At 47.2% G+C, this 21286-nt stretch overlaps 1 protein-coding gene across 1 annotated transcript in view; it reads left to right on the top strand.

The window, feature by feature from the left end:
- The window catches only part of TOGARAM2 (TOG array regulator of axonemal microtubules 2), a 75048-nt gene that overhangs the window by 10715 nt on the left and 43047 nt on the right, over positions 1 to 21286 (top strand). The window contains exons 3-9 of the mRNA XM_007938817.2: positions 204 to 485; positions 3329 to 3540; positions 5290 to 5480; positions 11432 to 11478; positions 14334 to 14500; positions 18146 to 18296; positions 18508 to 18672. Coding sequence (XP_007937008.2) covers positions 204 to 485; positions 3329 to 3540; positions 5290 to 5480; positions 11432 to 11478; positions 14334 to 14500; positions 18146 to 18296; positions 18508 to 18672 — 1215 coding nt within the window. The remainder of the gene's footprint in view (positions 1 to 203; positions 486 to 3328; positions 3541 to 5289; positions 5481 to 11431; positions 11479 to 14333; positions 14501 to 18145; positions 18297 to 18507; positions 18673 to 21286) is intronic.

Here is a 21286-nt window from a genome sequence, read left to right as displayed (position 1 = left end):
TTTTTGTCTCCAAAGTATCTCCTGTCACAAGCTTGGTTCAGATTAGTTGCTTCATAGACACTTTGAGTGAATGAATTGGTGAAGGAGTGAGTGATTGGGATTCATCAGGCAAGTGGCTGACTGTTCCACGACAAAGATTTTGCTGGTGCCTGTTGTCACCTGGGCACTGTATGCCCAGCCACTCATGCCTCTGTCTCCCTCAGCCTCCCTCCAGTCTGTGCCGAATACCCTGCTAGAGAAGCCATCACAACGCCTGAGTGGACCTGGGGACACTGGCAGCCTCAAGCTTGATGCCCACTTGAAGGGCTGGCAGGCCAGAAATGGCCACCCCAGGAGCCTTGGGGCCTTGCCTTTGGGGCCCCACCCTCTTGCACCCCTCCCCTCACTGGAGTCGGAGGCCAGCAGTGTGGCCCGGGACACCACCCAGATCAAGGACAAACTCAAGAAGAGAAGGCTCTCAGAGGGTTTGGCAGCATCTTCCCAAGGTAAGCCCTGGGCCCTGCCCACCTACTGCCCAGCACCCCAAAACCAAGGATGCTAGGCCACCCTGGCTGTAGACTCAGTGGGTAGACAGATGTCATGCTTAGGTCCATTCAAGGCTGGCTCAGGTTATACCCTCCAAACATCCTTTCTCTCTCCTGGGCTACTTCCTTAGAGCATCATCTCCTGCGTAGGTCTCTACAGCAGCCCCCTAGCTGGCCTCCCCGTTTCCATCCTTGCTTCCTTCTAGTACTCTCTGCAGGAGAATCCTTCTTAAATACAAATCTGATCATATTTTGTCCTCCTTTCTCACTTACAACCACCCAGTGATTTTCCTATGCACTGAGAGTGAAACTTTAAGTATTCACGTGCGCACAAGGCCCTCTGCAGTTCTAGCTTCACCCAGATCTTGTGGCTCTGTCCCCTTGATCTCTGGATGTCAGACACACTGGTCTAGTGCCTTAAGCAAATGGGCTTTAGAACCTGCTGTTTCTCCCACCTGGCCTCCATTCCCCATCTGGCAAATCTGTACTCATCCTTGGGTCTTGGCCCAAAAGCTTTCTTGACATAGGCCTCCCTGACTCCCCAATCTGAATTTGTCCTACATGATTCTCTCAAAGAATGCCTTATAGTTTTTCCTCTTAGGTCTTCTCTCAACTTGCATTTGTATATTTGCTTGTGCAATTATTTGTCTAAAATTGAAATCTTGCACTAACAGTGAGCTGCAAGAGGGCAGGGCCTGAGTCCTCAGGGTTAGGTGCAATTGCTTGGCACACTGGAGGTTCTCAAGAAATGTTTGTTGAATAGAGCAGTGAAAAGTTGAATAGCAGGTGCTTCATATTTCTCTCTCATTTGCATGGTGGACAAACCAGGTAAACAGTCCAGGTTCAAATCTGAGCCCTGATTTTTTTCTGGCTTTGGGAAAATCAGTAACCGCTTCAAGCCTCAATTTCCTTCTCTGTGTAATGGGGATAATAACATCTCCCTAGTAGTTTGAGAAGGTGCTCTGGGAGGTGTATGGTTAAGACATTTGGCTGCTAACCAAAAAGGTCGGCGGTTCAACCCACTGGCCTCTCAGCAGAAGAAAGATGAGGTGATCTGGTTCTGTAAAGATTTACACCCTTGGGAACCCACTGGGGGTCACTGTGAGTTGGCATTGACTTGATGGCAGTGAGTTTGTTTTTTCATTAGTACGAGGGTTTAATGAAAAATTGTATGAAGAATTCTTAGCACTTGGCACGTAATAAGTACTTAATAAATTAATTTTTCTTTCTGTCTCTTATGGCCCTGGGCAAATTGTGTAACTGGTTCCTTCTTAGCTCGATGGACTCTTTGGTGTCAAGAGGAATAAGTAGTTTGGAAGTCTTAGGAAGAAAGAGGGAAACTACTCAGGGGCTGTGGTTGCTGCTGCCAAACCTTTTGTTGGAAATGCTGCTCCTCCTCTCCATTTAGCTTCCTGCCAAGGCTTCCCCCTGGAACCCTGGATTGTCTTTGGGTCCCTGGGAGCCCAGGAGGATGCAGAGAAGCCCCACTAAGGAGTCACCCTGTGGCTAGCTGGCACTGAGGAGGCAGCAGGTGGGGCCAAGGTAGGGAGTTGGTGTGCTAGAGAAATTTGCTCTGAATTTCCACATGGTGCAACTTCTGGGTTGCCAGACTACTAACTCCCTCCTTTAGGTGTTTGAAATCTTTTCCTGGGCTTTTTTTTTTTTTTTTTTTAAATAAAGTTCTGGTAGAGGACGAAAAGAGCAGGAGGTGTTCTATCTAATGTATAGATAGGGAAACTGAGACCCCAGGAAGTGATCTATGACTCATTAGGTCCTGAAGTGAGTGTGTGGAGATAGATCCATGATCCCTTGAGCAAGCCTGGGGTTGCTCTGCCACCTTGCATTGGGGCTGTGCTGGCTCTTCTGCTCAGCTGCCCAGGTGGGGGCCAAGGTGGCCATGTGTTGGCCTGTGACCCCTCCTTACCTCTGATCACCCAACACACCAACAATCCTGACAGCAGCACAGTGTGCAAGGGCACAACAGAGCCAGTCCCGGGCAAGGTGGTTGTGTGTGAGGTGTGGAGCACAAATACTTTGACTTGGTTGTTTTGATGCAGCCATTTGATGTGGAACAAAACGGCCCTTGGAAGCTAAAGCACTAGGGTGTTTCTCTCCCCCAGGTACCAATAATGTTTGCAAAGAGAATTCTGAGCTTTTAGCCCATGCCTGTCCCTCTTGCCCTGTGCCTTTGCCCTAGGGATGACAAGGGGGATGTTGCTGTGCTAGGTGGGACAGGGCAGGGGTGGAGTGCCGATGTCTGTTGGGTATATAGGTCATTAATTAAAGAGCTGGAAGTGTGATGGCCTGTCTTTTAGACAATGTCAGAGTGCCCCTGTGTCAAAGCAGCTGCTTCCCCACATCATTAGCTGAAAATGAAGGGGAGTAGAAGTAATTCGCTGTCACTTGCCATGTGCCAGGCACTTGCTTGGCATTTGAGAAATGTTATGTCATTGAATCTTGTGACATTTCCATGTTGCAGTCCTTTTCATTTTGCAAAGAGCAAATGGGGGTTCAGAGACAGTGACTTGCCCAAGACTGCGGAGCTCCTATGTGTCAGGTTAGACTAGAACGCACTGTTCTATGCTCCTAATCGAGAGCTGATGTTGTTTCCATTCCTACCCACACTGCCTCTGAATTTTAAATAGGTGATTTTGATTGGCATTTTCTACCAAATTTTGTAGGAATGAAAACGGCACTAAGCACCATCTGCTCACTCAGCCTAGTTTAGGTGTGGAGCTGGGGGTGGATCCCCTAACCCCCCTTTTTCCTGGGACTAACCTACTTCCCATCTCCACCCTATACAGTCTCTCTGGATCCTGGGGGAGGCCTCAAAGGAGTTCCCCTGAGGAACACCATCCCCCGTTCTACTTCTCAGAGGCTGTTGAGGGTGCCCAAGCTGATGCCGCCCATCCAGAGCATTCCCAACACCCCCGAGGCTGGTGGAGCCAAGGAAAAGGGCCTGGACCCACCCATAAGTGGCCAGGGTCCCCAGGAGGTGACACTTGGTGCCCAGGAGGTAAGGCATTTCTGATGAGTCTTGTCTGCAGCTTCTTATACCTCCCTGTCCTTCTGTTTCTCCTTCATTTTTCACCAAGCCTTCTAGAGGTGCATAAGGGCTGCAGAAGAGTTCAGCAGAGGCAGAGATGGGGATCAGGTGGTGGTGGTGGTGGGGTGTTTGGGGAAGCCCACTTTGCCCCCGGAACACTCTGGGTCTGGTCCTCAGAGAAAGCCCCTGGATGGAGAAGGAGCGGGAGTGATCTAGGCTGAACTCCTCCTGAGTGGGATGAAGTAGGAGTAGGAGCAGGGCTGAATGATCTGGAATTCTGACTCTGAGCACTAGGACCAGCCCACCCAGCTGCTTCTGGGTTCTGTAGCTCTTCCCGTCCACCCACTGGAAACAGGGAAATGGCTCCTGATGGAGAGGAGGAAGCTGGGGTCTAGGCTCAGCACCGCACTAACTCACTGAGTAAACTTGGCTAAGACACTTTCCTCCCTCCATTTTCTTCAGTGGTGAAGTGAGGGATTGACTATGTCATCTGAAATTGACAAACAATACTCTGAGGCCCTGGAGTTCTCTGAAGTTATCTCAGGAGCAGTCTCAAGAATGGGGTGAAGGCATTGGGAGGGACTGAGGGCCTCTACCTCACCTTCCTCCAGAGCATCTAAAACCTTTCTAGCTGAGATACTGACAGTACTGGGTGGCTGCCTTGAAGATAGTGAGCTCTTTGTTCCTGGAAGTACTCAAGTAGAAGCTGCATGGCCATTTGTCCTAGACTTGGTGGTTCCTAGACTTTTCCTGTCTTAACTGTTCCAGAATTCCTCATGCTTTCTGACCTCTCCATTTTAAGCCAGGGAGTATGGCAGAAGGGACAGAATACTGGGCCAGGACTCAAGAGAGGTGGGTTCTGCCAGGCTCTCCCCTTGCTGGCTGTGTGACATCAGGCAGGTTGCTTCACTTTCTGGACCCCAACCTACACATCCATTGAAAAAGGGGGACTGCACCAGACGTTTTTGCAGGTCCCTTCCAACTCAGAGGCTCTAGGAATTTTCTGAAATGACAAGAGCAAATAACAACAGCAACAATTAAAAAAGGATGTGGAATAGGGATGAGGGGAGCACCTTTGCAGCCTTTTTACCTGGAGCAGGAAGGATCAGTGCACTTTCTGGGGCTCACAGAGTTGTATGCATTGTGAAGGGAAAAGGACGACACCTCCCGGCACTCTTGCCCCCAGGGGTTCCCGACAGAAGGGGCCACGCTGTACCAGGTGCTAGGAGGTGGGCAACCAGAGTGGGATGTTCCTATGGACCATGATCCTTGCCTCTGTCTTAGTTTCCTAATGCTGCTGTAACAAATGATAGCACAAATTGGTGCTTTAAATAACAGAAATTTATTTTCTCACAATTCTGCAGGCCAAAAGTCCAAATTCTGGGAGTGGCTCTGGGGGAGATCCTTCTTTGTTTTAGCTTCTAGTAGCTGCAGGAATCTTTGGTGTTCCTGAGTTTGTAGCTACATCTGCTGTGTGTATCTGTCTTCATATGGCATCTCCTGCCCACCACTGACCCCCCATGTGTGTGTCTCTGTGTTTATTGTGCTCTTTTTTATGACTCAGAATTGATTAGGTTTAAGACTCCTGCTGACACCTAATTAGCATAACAAAGAAAATCCTATTTCTAAACAGGATCACATCCATAGGTGCAGGGGCCAGGACTTTAATACATATTTTTTAGGGTTCAATTCAATCCATAACACCCTCCTTTTGTCCAGGTGAAGATCTCCCCACAATATCTACACTGCAATGATGAGAAGATGCGGAAGTCTCTGGGAGGCATCGTAATCCCGCCCATCCCCAAGGCCAGGCTGCCTGCTGGGGCCTCCCCTAGTGTGCCCCATTCCCTTCCCAGCCCCTTGCCTCCAGGCCAGGATGTCCTCACAGGACTGAGGGCCCCACTTACACGGTAAGTGGTCCTAAGTCAAGAATACCTTGTAGTCCCCACTCTCTGAATTCCCCCCGGATTTGCCTGGCTTCCTATGGCTGAAGCTCTATACCAGAGCAGAGCTCTGGAGGTACCAAATATGTGAAGGCCAGGGTCCCCAACCTGTGGGACACAGTCCTGGGATTGCCAGTGTTTCTCTGGTTCTTGGCTCCACTAGGCTGGGTGTGCAGGTGCAATAAACAAGGCCTGAAACCTCTATCTTCTTCCAGTTTCCAAGTGTATGTGGTTGCTGAAGTAATGAATAAAAACAATATTAAAGCACCATCAGATTCAGGGTAGGTCTTTGTTATTATGTATTTTCTTGATTGTTGTCATTACCTGCCTTCCAGTCAGCCCCTGACCATGGCAACACCATCCATACACAATGGAACTAAATGCTAACAGGTCCTGTGCCACCCCTGTGATTGGTTACATGTTGGACTGTTGTGCTTCATAGAGTTTTCACTGGTAGATTATGGGAAGCTGATTGGCAGACTATCTTAGTCTAGAAGCACCAATGAAACCTGTTCAGCATAATAGCAACACTCTTGCCTCCGCAGACAAATGGCTGCTGGCTGCACATGAGGTGCATTGGCTGGGAATGCAACCTGGGCCTCCTGCATGGAATGCAAGAATTCTATTCCTGCCGGCCTCTCCACCCCCCTTTATCTTGATTAAAAGATACTATAAATACAATCATTATCATATAGATGGGAAGTCCACAAAACTTTTGGCTTTAAAATGGGTCTTTGTACTCAAAAAGGCTGGGGACCACTTGGGTTGAGGATCTCTGTGTTGTGATGGACCAGGGTTTATGGCTTGTGAGTGGGGACAGACTTCCCCGATGGTGAAGGATATCTCTGTGGTCCATCCACAATGACATCAGAGCAAGTGTGTGTGTCTGTGTGCACTCCTGGCCCATGGGGCAGGGTCACGATTGAGTTCATGCCATGTTTGACTTCTCTCCCATTTCTTTGGGGCCTTTGCGTACTCAATTCTTTCATTTCTCTCAAGTTTCTTCACCCTCTCCATCTCCCATGCTGCCTTCCCTTCTGCCTGCACACATTTCCATGTCTTCCCAACCTGTTGGGGTATTGGGACCCCATCTATGGACCTGCTGCTGGTTTTGGATTCTCTGCTCCATTTTCACCATCAGCCTGGGACAGGTGGCCTGCTTTGCTCTCTTTCTTCCCCACCTGACATCTCCTCCTTCTTTCTTGCTCAGACATCTCTTCCTCTCTTTGAAAGATGGTTATAGTGAGCCTCTGGCCCTAGACCAGTGGTTTTCCCTCTGATGTCATTATTCCCAACTTCTTTGTATCTTTTGAACTGTTGTCAAACCTTTGAATTTTTCTCTTCCCTGTCTTCTTGACCTTCTACCTGCTCCTTGACCTTCTGGTCAGTCTTCTTTGTGTGCTCCTTCACTCAGGTCTTAAATACAGTCATCCTTGACATTTGTCCCAGAGCCCTTTGCTCCATCTCTTCATTCTTCCCTGGGATCCTTACCTGTGCCCAGGACTCCGAAGATCTCCTGAATGCAGGTGATTTCTGCAGCTCCTCACTAGTCCTGATGTCTCCCTGAGGTCAGGTTCCCTCCACATTTCCATCCTTCTGGTAGGCATCTCTGGAGTTCTCCTGGCTGATAAGATGTGTCATAAGGACAGGAAAGAAAATATCCCACTACTACAGCCAATAAAGTTTCTCCAAACTGCCCACCTCCCTTCCAAAACCAAAACCCAAACGCAAACCCATTGCTGTAGAGTTGAGGCAATCCTGTGTCATACTAGGATTGTGCTCCATAAGGTTTTCAGTGTTAGCAACACTTGGTAGATTCGAACTACCAACCTTTCATTTGGTAGCCAAGCACAAACCATTTGAGCCACCCAGGGAACTGCCTCCCTTCCAAGACCTCCTTTTTTTCTGTCAAAATGCAGCCACTCTTCTTGTTCTTCGAAATTCAACATCATCTCTGTCTTCTTTCCATTGTCTCTGGTTTCTAACAGATTGCTACATCCCATCAAGTCTTTCTTAAAATACACAGAAATACGAAAAGCTACCATCCTTCTCTCGCCCCTGCCTTTTTTTTTTCTCTGTTTGCACTGCCTGGCTCCTTCTTGGCCTCCCACAATATTATCCTAACCTATGTCCTTTGCTCTCCATTTGAATCTTTTTAGTTTTTTTACTGCCACCACCCCAACACCTCTTCTATGTACTACACCTCTGCTGACTTTCTATTGCCAAGAGCTTAAGGAACAGTCTCCTAAATCTGACACTCAGGGCATGTCCCCAGCCTGCCACTCCACATTTCTCTTCTGCCACTCTGCAGGAGCCTTCTTTTCCTTCCACACCCACTGTGGATGTGCTGTTCTGACCTGGAGCCTCGCTTCCCACAGTGAGGTTTGCCCTCACACCATTCCTGCGGCCCCAACATGACTTTCACACTTGCCCCATCTGTTTATTTCTGCTGTTTTTTGAGCCCCAGTTTCATGTCTACTCTTGGTTGAAAGTCTTTGTTGACTTCCTGGAGGGACAAGGAGAGAAAATGACCTTCTCTGCACTGACCACATGGCATTCAGCCCATGGACTGCCTTTATTTTACTTAACCTTTATTTAAGCTTTATCCTGTGATTTAACTTGGCCTACTAGAGGGCAGGAGCTGTATCGAGACATATCTCTGGTTCCCTGGTGCCAGTGCCTGCTTGGATTGGTTGCCCAGGGAGTATCTGCCCACTTGCTGTCAAGCTGTGATGCCAGTTTTTCTCACTGACTCTGTGAGGTGTGGCAAATGGGTGGGAAGGAGGCCCTGTCACCATTTCATTCATTTGTTTGTATTTACTCAGACACTCACTCACTCACTCATCCATCCATCCGTTACTCACTTAAAACTATTAAACACCTTCTAGTGCCAGGTGCTCCAAACCAAACCAAACTCACTGCCATTGAGTTGGATTCGCCTCGTAATGAACCCTTCTTGGGTTTCCGAGGTGGTATCACTACGGAAGTATATTGCCCCATCTTTCTTCTGAAGAGTGGCTGGTGGGTTTGAACCACCAGCCTTCTGGTTAGCAGTCAAATGCCTTAGGCACTATGCTACTAGAGCTGAATCGAACTGAGTAAGACCACAGGGTCTGTGGTCTAGGAGCTCACAGGAGAGATTGACAAGAAAATTGTTAATCAAAGTCCTGTGAGGTTAAGTGCTAAGATAGGTGGCTGCCCACCATGCTGGGGAGCCTCACAGAAAATAGTCTAAATCATATATCAGGCTGGGAAGACTTCTTGGAAGAGGTGAGGCCTGTTGAGCTGAGGAGGAGTTTGTGAGAGGATGAAGAGGGCGAGACATGAAGGAGGAGTGAGTGGGCTGTCAGAGAGCCAGAGGTGTTTGCACCTGTATTTGTGTGAGACAGTCAAGTGAAGCAAGCTGGACTATGGGGACCAGTATGTGCTAAACTGAGGAGGTAGAGTTTTATTCTGAAGTAATGAGGTGCCATCAAAGACTTTTTGTGTTGAGTTACATCAGCTTTGATTTAGAAAGTCCACTTTGGCAAGCACAGAGTGACAGAGGCAAATGGAGGTGAGGGCTGTTGCAGGAATCAGGGGAGAAGCTGTGGGCAGCTGGGTAGGGGCCCAGCAGTGGATCTATGGTGGAGAGGCTACATGGAGGCAGGCAGGTGAAGGGGGAATGAATGAGCTTGGTGACTGGTGGGATGAGGGGAATATATGGGGAGCTAGAAATCATGCTGGAGCTCCTCGCTTCGTCAGACAGAAAACCTGGCTGGGGGCATTTTTGGGGTGGGTTGAGCTTACAGTGCCCTGGGACATCAAGAAGTACTTAGAGGTACCAGCCTGGAGCAGGGAGAGGGCTGTTGCAGGAGACACAGCTTTGCCATTCCCATTCCTCTCCCAGGGTCTGGGGAAGACCCTAAGGTGATGGGGAGGTTTTGGCAGAGGGAGGAGCGGCTGGGATACTGCCTTGAGAAAGGCAGAGGTTCTGATGAGGGAAGGAAAAGCAGCAGCCTGCAGTTCGAAGCTATGGGGCCTGAGTGGGATGAGGCGGGCCTGGGAAATGAAAATGGCACTGGTGCTTTTGCTATCCTGTATCCCCTAAGGCTCCTGTGAGATCCTAGGAACTTGGGACAACCCTAGGGACTTCTTAGCCCCACCTCTCCTGCCTCTACCATTCTCCCCTCCTCCAAAATAATCTTTTGCTTGTGCAGTCTGGGCAGTTGTGGGTTCCAGTGGCAGGGCCCTGGTGGCTGAGCTCACTGTGCCGGGTGCCCTGGTGTGTCATTGTCCACACCAGCCCTCCATGTGGGTCCAGATTCCAGAGCTCACATCTGTTCCAGGGAGGAACTCTAAGTCTTGACTGGTCCAGGGCCATCTTGAAGCTCTGCCCTCCAGTGGACCTAGGACCTTCTGACCTCCACAGCTCCCCAGGATAGGGGTCCCCTGGATCAGGGAAGGCACTGACTCTAGGATAGTGTTGCGGCTATAATTTTGTTGTTGTTGTTGTTTAAATTGTCCTGTTTCAAATTTGTACATCAGTGCAGTGCCTAAGGCATCTGACTGCTAACCAGAAGTCTGATGGTTATGCCACTCAGTGGAAGCGAGACTGGGCAATCTACTTCCATAAAGATTTACTGACTTGGAAACCCAATGGGGGTGGCTGAGTCAGAATCGACTCAATGCCAGTGGGTTTTTTTGTTTGTTTTAATACATAAAATATGAATGTTTCCCAAATAAACTACGAATGTTTCCTTTATAATATATGAATGTTTCTGAGAAGAAATTCTAAATAGTTAAGAGGTTAAACTATTCAAAGGATGCCAAATAATGGTTTAACTGGACTACCACAAAATTAGTATAGAGGACAATCCTTTGTTAAATTTTAGTGACCCCCAAGAATGAGAGAATATTTATATATTTACATTGTAACAGTCTTGTCTGTCCTTTCTGTCTGGTTTCAATTTATTTTTTATTTTTTGTAACTTCAATAAAAACGTGCATCTTAAATGGGAAACAAACAAACAAAAAACAGCCTGGGCTGTTCTGCTGGGGCAATCTGCTGAGGCCAGAGCATATGATGTGGCACTTTTCACCCTGTGAACCCCAGAGGGCTCTGATGAGGGTTCCACAGTTCCCTGCTGAGAAGAGAAAATCCATGGTAGGCGATGCATAATTGGGCATAATTGATCTTCATGGTGTGTAAGCTCCATGAAGGCAGGGGTTGTTGTATGTCTTATTCATACTCCACTCCTAGTGTCTACAAGAGTGCCCAGCACATAGTGGACCTTCAATAAATATCTGTTGAATGAGTAAATGGTGCTGCCCAATTTACAAATTACAATGAAAACCAGTGCCATGAATACGCATTTCCCCTTCCTGTGGGTACTTAGGGATTGAGCCCTTAATGCAAACAGCAGTTCTTTCTGGTCATCAGCAAAGGGGATGATTCCCTTACACCCTGGGGGAGAGAAATGGGGATTACTGTCCTGAGGAGAAGGAATATTTAGAGGTCACTGAGCTCTTGTGGGCTGGAGACAGTTTGGGAGCCTGAGTTCAGCCTCCTTTGAGCTGTAATCAACCCCTGTCTGCTGCAGCTGCTCTCCACCAGCTCCCCAGGCTCAGGGGTTACAGCAGAAGAGGAGTTGCCTTTATGACTGTGAGGTTTCCATGCAGATGCCACTTCCTGGGGGAATCCACGGGATATGCAGCCAGGGAGTGGCACTGAGAGCTGGTCTGGACACCCAGCCTGGCCTGGTGTGGCTGCTCGTCACCCTGCCCTGGTGTTTGCATCTCCCATGGTTTTGAACCCATAACCAAGAGCCCTCTCCTCTGTGTCCCTCATCTCAGTCACCACCCCAACCTGGAGCAATCTTGGATTCCTCCAGTTAGTCTTTTCTCATTGTGCTTTTTCTCCCCTCATTCTTTTAAAGATTGGTTCGGGAGAGTGGGCCTCAGGAGAAGATTCCTAAGTCTCTGGGTATGTATTCTCCATGTGCATCACTCCATTTGGTACTTGACTCTCTACATTCCTGGGCAGAGACCTAAGCAACCTTGTGTCCAGCCTCCCATCTTATGGACAGGAAAGCCAAAGTCATTTGGGGCCTCACTCTGTAGTGCAGGCCTGGATGCACTTCCCCTGGAGGGGAAGAGAAGCAGCGTTTATGCAGCTGGACGCTGTGCTGGGCGTGCTGACATAGATCAGTTCATGCAGCCCCGATAGAGTTAGGGCATCCCTGTTTTACAGACAAGTGACACACTGGGGTTTAGCGAGCTGGACAGCTGCCCCAGCTCACGGCGCTTAGTGTGGTCCCACCAGGATTGTACCCATGGGACATGGTGAGCCAATACATGTAATGTGCCTAGCACATAGTAGGGACTCTCATGGCATTATCTGAAGCTGAGAACTTTTCTGAATCTTGTGACATTCTTATAGTTCTTGCCATGGTCACCTGGCACCAGACACTGAACTCTGCACCCTGCCTCTTACTTCTGGGCAGATAGAGCCTCTGTCAGCTCCTCCTCATTGGCTTTCTAGGCTGGGCTGCTGTGAGTGAGCTCTGGCCCCCTGAATGCCCCAGGGCCAGCTCTACCCATGTTGTTCTGCTGCCTCTCGCCCACTTATAAGCCAGCAGAAAACTATTTTTCACTGGACTGAGTGAGAAATAAACTGCATCACAAAAAAACCCCTTAGTTAGGCTAGTCTGGAGGTTTAAAAGTTTAAATGTCAGGAGATTAGGGCCAACCTGGAATGGAAGTGAGGTGAGAGGGCGGGTGGAGACCAAGGCTTAGAGAGGCTCTTTGAAGAGGCAAGAGGAGTTCTTTGAGACAATGATCTAACTCTGTGGAGAGGTGGGAGGGGTGGCTGGGGAGCAGGTGTGGGTGAGGGGATCTGGGTGGGTTGTGGGGACTGGAGGCATTTGCTGTGTTGGTAACACAAGGGGGTGGAGTCACCTGGACCAGCTTCCTTGAAGGCCAGTCTGCTAATCAGCTCAGCAGGTGGGTCAGTTGGCAAGAGAAGGAGGCTCTTGTCTAAGAGGTCTCCAGGATCAGGGTACAAAGTTGGGCCTGTGGGAAAGGCCTGGTCTAGAAACCTCTGTGGTAGCTTCCCCTTCTCCACTCCCTGGGTCAGGCTGTGGCAGGGGAGCTCCAGCACCCCAAGTACCTGAGGTGGCCTGGAGAATGCTGGTGCAAAGTTTGGGCAGGGAAACCTGTTAGTAACCACCCCTTCCTCTGCCTCACCAGACTTGAGAACAGGTTCCCCAGGGCCTGGCGGACAGACTGCTCAGACAGGGCTTTTTAGGGTATCTCTTGGAGGTGTAGATGAGGAGGAGGCATACAAAATACCAAAGTTCTTAAAGGGCTCTCTGATCCTTCAGCTGTCACCTGTGGATAACACTGCCCACCCCATGGGAAGTGGTGAGCCAATGCATGTGACATGCCTAGCACATAGAAGGGACTTACATCTAAAGCTGGAGACTTCCCTGAACCTTGTGGCATTCTTGCAGTCCTTGCCCTGGTCACCTAGCACCAGGCATTGAGCCCTCTACCCTGCCTTTTACTTCTGAGTAGATGGAGACTCTGCCAGTTTCTCTTCACCTTGGGCCCTTGGTCTTTCTTTTGAGTCTAGCACTTCCTGTACCAAGAAGCCCTCTGGACTCTACAGAGGACCAGGGTGACTTGGCAGTGCTGCAGAGGCCCCAGATTCAAGGTACCCCAGAAGGTGGCTCCCTTCCCAGAAGACTTCTGATTTGCAGGTTTACCCAAGGATAAACTTTTTGATAAGGAAATTAATGACCCTACCACGGCCTTCAGAATAAGACATACTTTTGATGTCTATTGATAGGAAAAATGTAGACTGACAGAGATACAGTGGACTTCATATCATTTGGAAATGAATTTGTATTTTATCATTCATAAGATCATCTGATGGTCAATGGACCTCAGCTTTCCCATCTGTGAAGTGAGAGGGTTGGTTTAACATTAGTTAGTTCTTGGACCCTTCTGGCTCTAGCCTTGTACTTTGTGTCATATATTCAGACAGACTCATGTGGTACAAAATGCTCCATTAAAACTCATTGCTGTTGAGTGGATTCCAATTCATAGCATAGCAAACCTATAAGGTAGAGTAGAACTGCCTCATAGGGTGTCCTAGGCTGCAATCTTTACAGAAGCAGACTGCCACATCTTTCTCTTATGGAGCAGTTGATTAATTTGAACAACAAACCTTTTGGTTAACAGCCGAGCACTTGCTCAGTGTGCCCATTTTATTTCTTCTCTTCCTGAGGTATATACCTCCCAGGGAAGATAAAAACATTCTCAGGAAGATCTGACTCTGTTTCCTGCTCTGCCTCCCCTCCCCTCCCCTGTCTTAGAATAACAAAAACCCAACTCACTGTCCTCAAGTTGAATTTGACTAATAGTGACCCCTCCTTGGGTTTCTGAAGCAGTACCTCTATGGAAGTACATTGCCCAGTCTTCCTTCCGAGGAGTGGCTGGCTGGTGGGTTTGAACCACCAGCTTTCTGGTTAGCAGTCAAGTGCCTTAAGCACTACACCACCAGAGTGTGGAGTAGTTGTTGAATGAATGAATGAATGGAAGGATGTTACTCCTCAAGCAGAAAGTTCCATGCCTGCCGATGCTCTATAGATGAAATTTAACTTGTGTCTTTCCCCATCAAGGGAGTGTTTTGCAAAAAAATTGAGTGTAGAGGGCTTAGGCAGTAACTTTGCACGACTGTAGGGTTATAGAGCCCCAGGGGTAGACCAGAGGGCTAGCTGTTGCTCCAGGGTGCTGGGTGTGTCCTCAGCTTCATTCTTGTTCTTGACTCCTCAGAGCCGAGACTTTCAGCCCCAGTGGTCAGAGACAGGGCTGCTGCTGGTGAGAAGACTGCTCTGCATTCATCTCAATCTGTTCCTACACTCACAGGCGTCTCCTTCAGCCACGCCAAAGAACCCCACCCTTTACTAAAAGAAAAGGACCAAAAGGAGAACAGCACCAAGGTAACTGTGAAGCAAAGAGAGGAGGAGGTGGGGTGAAAATGGACCACTGGTTGAATGCCAGCATGTTTCTTAAATATTCAAGTGTGGAACTAGCTTATGGAAAATGGAGAATTACAAGGAAAAGCCCCAAGACAACTACCCTTAGTAGTTAAAGCTTAACCTTAGAATATGTGTCCTGATTTGGGGTGAAGGTTTGAGAAAGGAAGGAAAATAAGAAAATAGGAGAAGGCTGGAAATGAGGGGCTAGATGAAGGGTAGAGTACAGAGGGGAGCTGAGGAGGAGGAAGGTGAGAAGAACATGAGGACATGAGGACATGAGGAGGTGACACACAGTTTGGGAGGAAGCAGGATGTGGGGGAGAGTACAGAGGGATTTAGGTGAACCAAGCTGAGTAGTTTGAGCCAACACCCAAGATAGCAACCAGGAGGCAGCTGACTCAGAGGCTGATCAGCCAAAGGCTGTGCTTGACAGGCTGACAAATACTTTGCACTTCCAAGGTGACCTTGGGGAGGTGGTTTCTCCTTTCTGGTCTGGGAGAATTTAGCAAAACTGTTTTAGGGGACCTGTGCACAAACATACCTGAAAACTCCCTATGTGCATGTATTGTGTTAGAGACTGGATTTCAGCGATGATTATGACAAGGTCCAATCACCACAGTCCTTCCACTCTAGTGAGGGTGACAGAACATAAAACAAAATATGATAATTCAGTGCAATGAAATGACTTCATCTTCCACCCCACCTTCCACTCACTCCCAGAGTTGCACCATAGACCTTGGTGTTGCAAACAGCTTCATCCTCGCCATTATTTCAATTTCTAGCATCTCATTTTCTTACCACCATCTTTTGTTGTTCTAGCTCACTCTAATACCCCAACTCTAAAATCTGCTCTTTCTCTTGCATCAGTAATACTCTCCTCTTGACTGGATCATTGCCATTAACATATCAGGTCTCTGTTATCTCTTTCATCGTAAGAAAACATAACACAACCAAACCAAAACAATTGCCTACATCTCTCTTCGCTTTCTCTCCTGAGCCCACTCTTACTGCCCATGTTGAGGTTACCAGTGACCTCCACCTTTCCAAACACAGCCACTCTAACCCATCAGCTGCTTTTGACACAAACTGTCATTCATTTTTCTTGAATATCTCCATCTAGGGATAGGGTTCTCTGCCTAAACAAAGACCAGCTCAGCCCTCCTTTACTGGCCCCTCCTTATCTTCCTAAACTCTAGATGTTGGAGTCCCTCAGGGATCATTCCTCAGGCCTCTATACTTACCCTCTAGGTGAGCAGATCCAGCCTATGACTTTAAGTACCATCTATATACTAAGACAAAACAAAACCAACAGCTATCAAATCAATTCTGACTTATAACGACCTTATAGGACAGAGTAGAATTGCCCTCATAGGGGTTCCAAAGCTGTAAATCTTTATGGAAACAGACTGGCTCATCTTTCTCCCACAGAGTAGCTAGTGGGTTCAAACCACTGACCTTTTGGTTAGCAGTCAAATACTTTAACCACCGCACCAATAGAGCTCTCCAAAAACCAAACCAAACTCACTGCCATCAAGTTGATTACAACTCCCAGCAACCCCCATTGGGTTTCCAAAGGCTGTAAATCTTTACAGAATTAGATTGTCTGGTCTTCCTTCCACAGAGTGTACTCCCAAATTTCCCTCTCCAAGACAGATCTTCTGACCTCCAGATACATATATTTAACTGCTACACAATATCCTCACTTAGGTATATGATATTCAAACTTACCATGTCCAAAACTCAACTCTTGAATCCTCACCCCCTGAAACCTCATCCTTCTCCAGTGTCTCTCCCTCAGTAAATGGCAGTAAAAGGCAACTCCAGGCTTCCTGTTGCCCAGGTTTAAAATATTGGGCCCATCCTTGGTTCCTCTCTTTCTCTCTCACCCCTCACCTCATACATAAGCAAAAGCAGTAAGTTCTACTTTTGTAAATGTGTCCAGAATGTGACCATTCTCTCCATCCCCATCACCATGATCCTGGCTTGAATTGTGTTAGCCTCCTAAGTGCTCTTCCTGCTTCCACCTAGTATCTGCTCCAAGCTCTTCCCAATTTACCAGCCAGTGTGATCCTTTTACAAGTGGAAGTCAGAATGCTCTGTGGTTATGCAAGACGTTATCATTTGGGGGAGCTGGGGAGGGCGCAGGGAACTCTTGATTCTATTTTTTCAATTTCTTGTGAGTCAAACTATTTCCAAATAAATTTGTTGTTGTTTTTCTTAGGTGCCATCACATCAGCTCTGACTGATAATGACCCTGTGTACAACAGAATTAAACACTACTTAGTCCTGTACCATCCTCAGAATCATTGCAATGTTTGAGCCTACCGTTGTAGCCACTGTGTCAATCCATCTTGTTGAAGGTCTTCCTCTTTTTTGCTGACTCTCTGCTTTGCCAAGTACAATGTCCTTCTCCATGGACTGTTCCCTCCAAATAAACAGTTATGAGTTATTTACATTTATTAGTTGTTCCAAATAAATAGTTATTAAGAAATAAGAAACAAATAACTCAGAGAACGTCCACCCTCCTCTCAAAATGGAATTAAGATCATGTCATTCCTTTGCCTAAAACCTCCAATGGCTTCCCATCTCCCTCAGAGAAAAAACCCAAGTGGTTACCATGGACTGTTAAGGCCCAGTGTGATATAGATCTTGCACCCTTCCAACCCCACTTGCCCATCTTGTGTCCTGCCCCTCCTCTGATTCACAGTGTTCTAGCCTGTGTCCTCTTCACTGTCCCCAGCCATACCGAGCCCATTCCAGGCTCAAGGCCTTTGCAGCTGTGGCTTCTTCTGCTTAGGACAAGTCTGCCCTGCATATCTGTATGGCTTGAGCTTTCACTTCATGTATGTCTCTACTTAAATCTCACTTCCTCAGGGAGTCCCTTTTGGCTTTCCTATCTAAAACAGAAGCCCCTGTCACCCTCTGTCTCCTTACTTTTCTTTTGGCACTTTTTGCTTGACATTGTAGACTGATCTGTTTATTGTCTTGCTCTTTGGGAGAGAGAATTCTGTCTTTTTCATTCACTCCCAGAACAATTATAGGAGACACATAGGAGGCATTCACATTTTTGTTGATTGAATTTGCTGATTGAATGAATGAAAGTACAGAGAAGAAATGCATGACTGCCTGTGTATGGGGACCAGGCTGGTTTTTGGGAGAAGGTAACATCTGAAGAGTGTTCTGAAGGATAAGCCATGGTTGGGTGGAACTTCTTAGAGGTGGCTTCAAGGCCATTATCATGGGCCTCAGACAGAATGTTGTTGTTGTTATGTGCCATCGAGTCGGCCCCGACTCATAGCGACCCCTCCTTGGGTTTCCGAGGCAGTATCACTACGGAAGTAGGATTGCCCAACCTTCCTTCCGAGGAGTGGCTGGTGGGTTTGAACCACCAGCCTTCTGGTTAGCAATCAAGTGCTTTAGCCACTATGCTACCAGAGCAAAGAAGGGCCCTTGGGCAGTCAGTGTGGAGAATAGAGCCAGAACAGTGTGTTTTGGGATGTCCTGGCTTGTTCTTGTCAATTTTCCTTAAATGGTTTTGAGTACTCTGGGCCCTGGGAGCTGAGTTGGGTCTCTAAGGGTAATGGAGTTTGCTTTGAATTTGTGCCAGATCCAAGTCACCATCTCTAAGTCTGCTCAGGAGAAGATGCGGCTGAAGCAGATGAAGGAAATGGAGTTGTTTCGGAGGGCAAAGGAGCCAGAGCGGGAGAGGGAGCTCACTGCCCAGAGCCTGGGCTCCCGGAGAACCTTGATGAAGGAAGGTACTGGGTGCCTGGGGTGGGACTCCTGCAGGCTGGGTCTGGGGTACTCAGCCCTCCAAAAGAGAGGCTATACTACCTTTCCCATCCTGAGATGTACAAGAAACCATCCCTGCCTTCTCATAGTCCTCAGATGGGCCTATCTCCAGTGGAGGACATGAGGGTAGAGGCAGGCGGGACCAGCTCAGCCATAGAATTTTGACTGTCTCCACAGGCCTTCTTCCCCTCCGGGGCAGCGGGACCCAGTCTGTGCCCACTGGACTGAACAGCCCATGTAGAAACAACATTGGCATCATCCCCAGGAAGCGGGCCAACAGGTTCTCACTCCCCAGCATCCCTGTCAGCAAGCAGGAGCCCAGCTTTGCTCGCCATGCTTCAGGTGGGGCCCAGACCTGACTGGCTGGGGCAGAGGTCCCCTCCTTGTGCTGTGCCTTGGATTGTTTAAGGGATGGCAAAAAGACCTTGGCTGCTCCACTTCTGCCTGTTGCCCACATTAGACTAGGGGACGGCCCAGAGTGGTGGTCACCTTACGGGAGAGAAACAGTGCCGGGGACTCAAAAGCATCTATGGGTTGGGCTGGGGATCCAGGACATCACCGCTGTGATGGATGGCTAGGAAGGTGCGCCCAGCCTGTGTGACGTGTCCTAGAGGAGTCTCAAGTGCACCAGGAACAAAAGATGCTGGAAAACAGCATCAGAGGAAGTAGCTGGAAACTCCAGGATGAGAGGATTTTGGAGGAGATGTTGGTTTCCTGACTGCTGCCTCATAAATATTGGGCCTTGACAGTGCTGACTGATTATAAGTGGGGAACAGAGGAGCCCAAAGTTCTACTGGGGAAGGGCCAGAGGGCAAAGTCTTCCCCATTTTACCAGAGGAACTTCTGTTTTACCAAAACTTTTTGTATACTGGGCATTCATGTGAGATTCTATCTGAAAAGATTTTGCTACTAACAAAAACACTTGAAAACAATCAACCTGGTTGAGAGTATCTTTAAATGTGGGATGTGGACAATGATGGCGTACTACAGCATCGTTTTGGTGGTATCATAGATAATTTTGACCCATCTCTCTGTTCAGTTCTCTTTACATCTTTTTGATTCCATCAAGTAGAAATTCTTAACTTAGTCTTTAGCACCCCTCTACAACTTGTGAATCTTACTTTTTTCATAAAGAGAGCCTCCTTCAGGCTCAGAGACATTAGAAGCTATGATTTTATACCTAGGGTTTATAACATTCTTCTTTTTTAATGCATTTTATTGAAATATAATTTATGTACAGTGAAATACACAAAACTAAAGTGACATGGGTCAATGCTTTTTTTTTTTTTTTTTTGCAATGTTCCCTTCCCTCCCCTCCCACCTCTGGCAACCAACAAAGAAAGTTTCCCTCCATATATAAACATTTCCTTGACCCTCCACAACAATATAACATTATTTTATTAATCATAAATATTTATCATATTTTATTTATAGCAAATATTATAGGTTTGCCAATTATGGTAGTGACATAAATTTCTCTTTAAAAATAAATTTATTTAGGATCTGAAAAATGGGTTAATTGGAGGAAAAGTACAATGTGAATAAAAGTACAGGTATTCAGAGATATGATAAAAAAAAAAGTTGTGCAGATGATAATTGAATGCTCACTACTTGGGAAATACTGCTTTAGCTTAGCCAATTCACCCATTTTGTAGATAGCAAAACTAGCTACAGAGACCTAAGGTCACTCAAGATGATCATGGCCAACAGAGTCTAAAAGCTTGACTGGTGACTCTCAATATGCAGGTAGTGCCAGACTTACGATGGGGCTCTGTTCCAGTGACTCTGTCTTAAGTTGGTTCTGACGTAATTAAAATACTTTTTTTTTTCATTATTATTGTCTTTTATTATCAGTATCTATATAAATCCAGCAGTTTTTTGAATAATCATAAAATTGAACATCTGCGAGTGAATATCTGAGAATAACATCAGCAAATTATGTGCTCCAACATATTACTAATGATAAGCTGTACAAACCGCCCCCCCCCCGAAATGATGGGCATAAGTGCAATTCATTGTAATTCGAGTAAGTCATAAGTCAGGGACTACTTGTAGTATAGAGTATTGGTGCCCCTCATATTTAATCTGGAGCTCTGGTAGCACAGTGGCTAAGACAGTTGCCTGCTAACCAGACGGCTGGCAGTTCAAACCCACCAGCCACTCCTCGGAAGGAAGGTTGGGCAATCCTACTTCTGTAGTGATACTGCCTTGGAAACCCAAGGAGGGGTCGCTATGAGTCAGGTATGACTCGACGGCACATAACAACAACAACAACAACAACAAGCCCTTACAGTTAAATGGAAGGTTGGCTATTTGAATTCACCAAGAGGTACTTTGGAAGAAAGGCCTGGTGATCTATTTCTGAGAAATAAGCCATTGAAAATGATATGATGGAACACAGTTCTACTCTGACACACATAGGGTGTCATGAGTCAGAATCAACTCAAGGGCAACTGGCTTTTTATGTATGTATATGGGTGGATATGTGCATTTGAAAGAAATAAGATCTTTAGGGAGATTGAGTTGTAGTAGATAAAAAACAAATCAAACAACATTCTCCTTTCACAGCCTCACCTGTAGCTAAATTTGAAGCTTCTTCTCTTCCTCTCTCCTGACTTTGAACAGAGTCATTAAGTTGCTTGCTAATTTGTACCCGCTTCTACTTTTGGGTCTGGCTGGAAAGGACAGAATTTCAGGATTGTTAACTTGGTTGTTCTGATTTTCTTCATAAATCCTGTGAGATTCTCACCTCTCATGGGAGAAGGGGTTGCTTTAGGTGAGCTCTGCTGGGTCTGCTCAAGCCCTTCTGTTTTTTGTGTGCAAAGAACATTTTCCCTATTAAGGATTACTTCCTTAGGATATACTAGTCCCAGAATGGAAATTACTGGGCCAAAAGGTATTAAAAGTGAGCATTATTGAACAGCTGTCTGGGGTAGAAATGGGCAAAGATAAACAC

Source organism: Orycteropus afer, unplaced genomic scaffold (genome assembly GCF_000298275.1).
Source record: "Orycteropus afer afer isolate SDZICR_OR568_19922 unplaced genomic scaffold, OryAfe1.0 scaffold00054, whole genome shotgun sequence".
NCBI lineage: Eukaryota > Metazoa > Chordata > Mammalia > Tubulidentata > Orycteropodidae > Orycteropus > Orycteropus afer.
The sequence above is the reverse complement of the archived record's forward strand: the minus strand, read 5'-3'. Positions and strand labels throughout refer to the sequence as shown.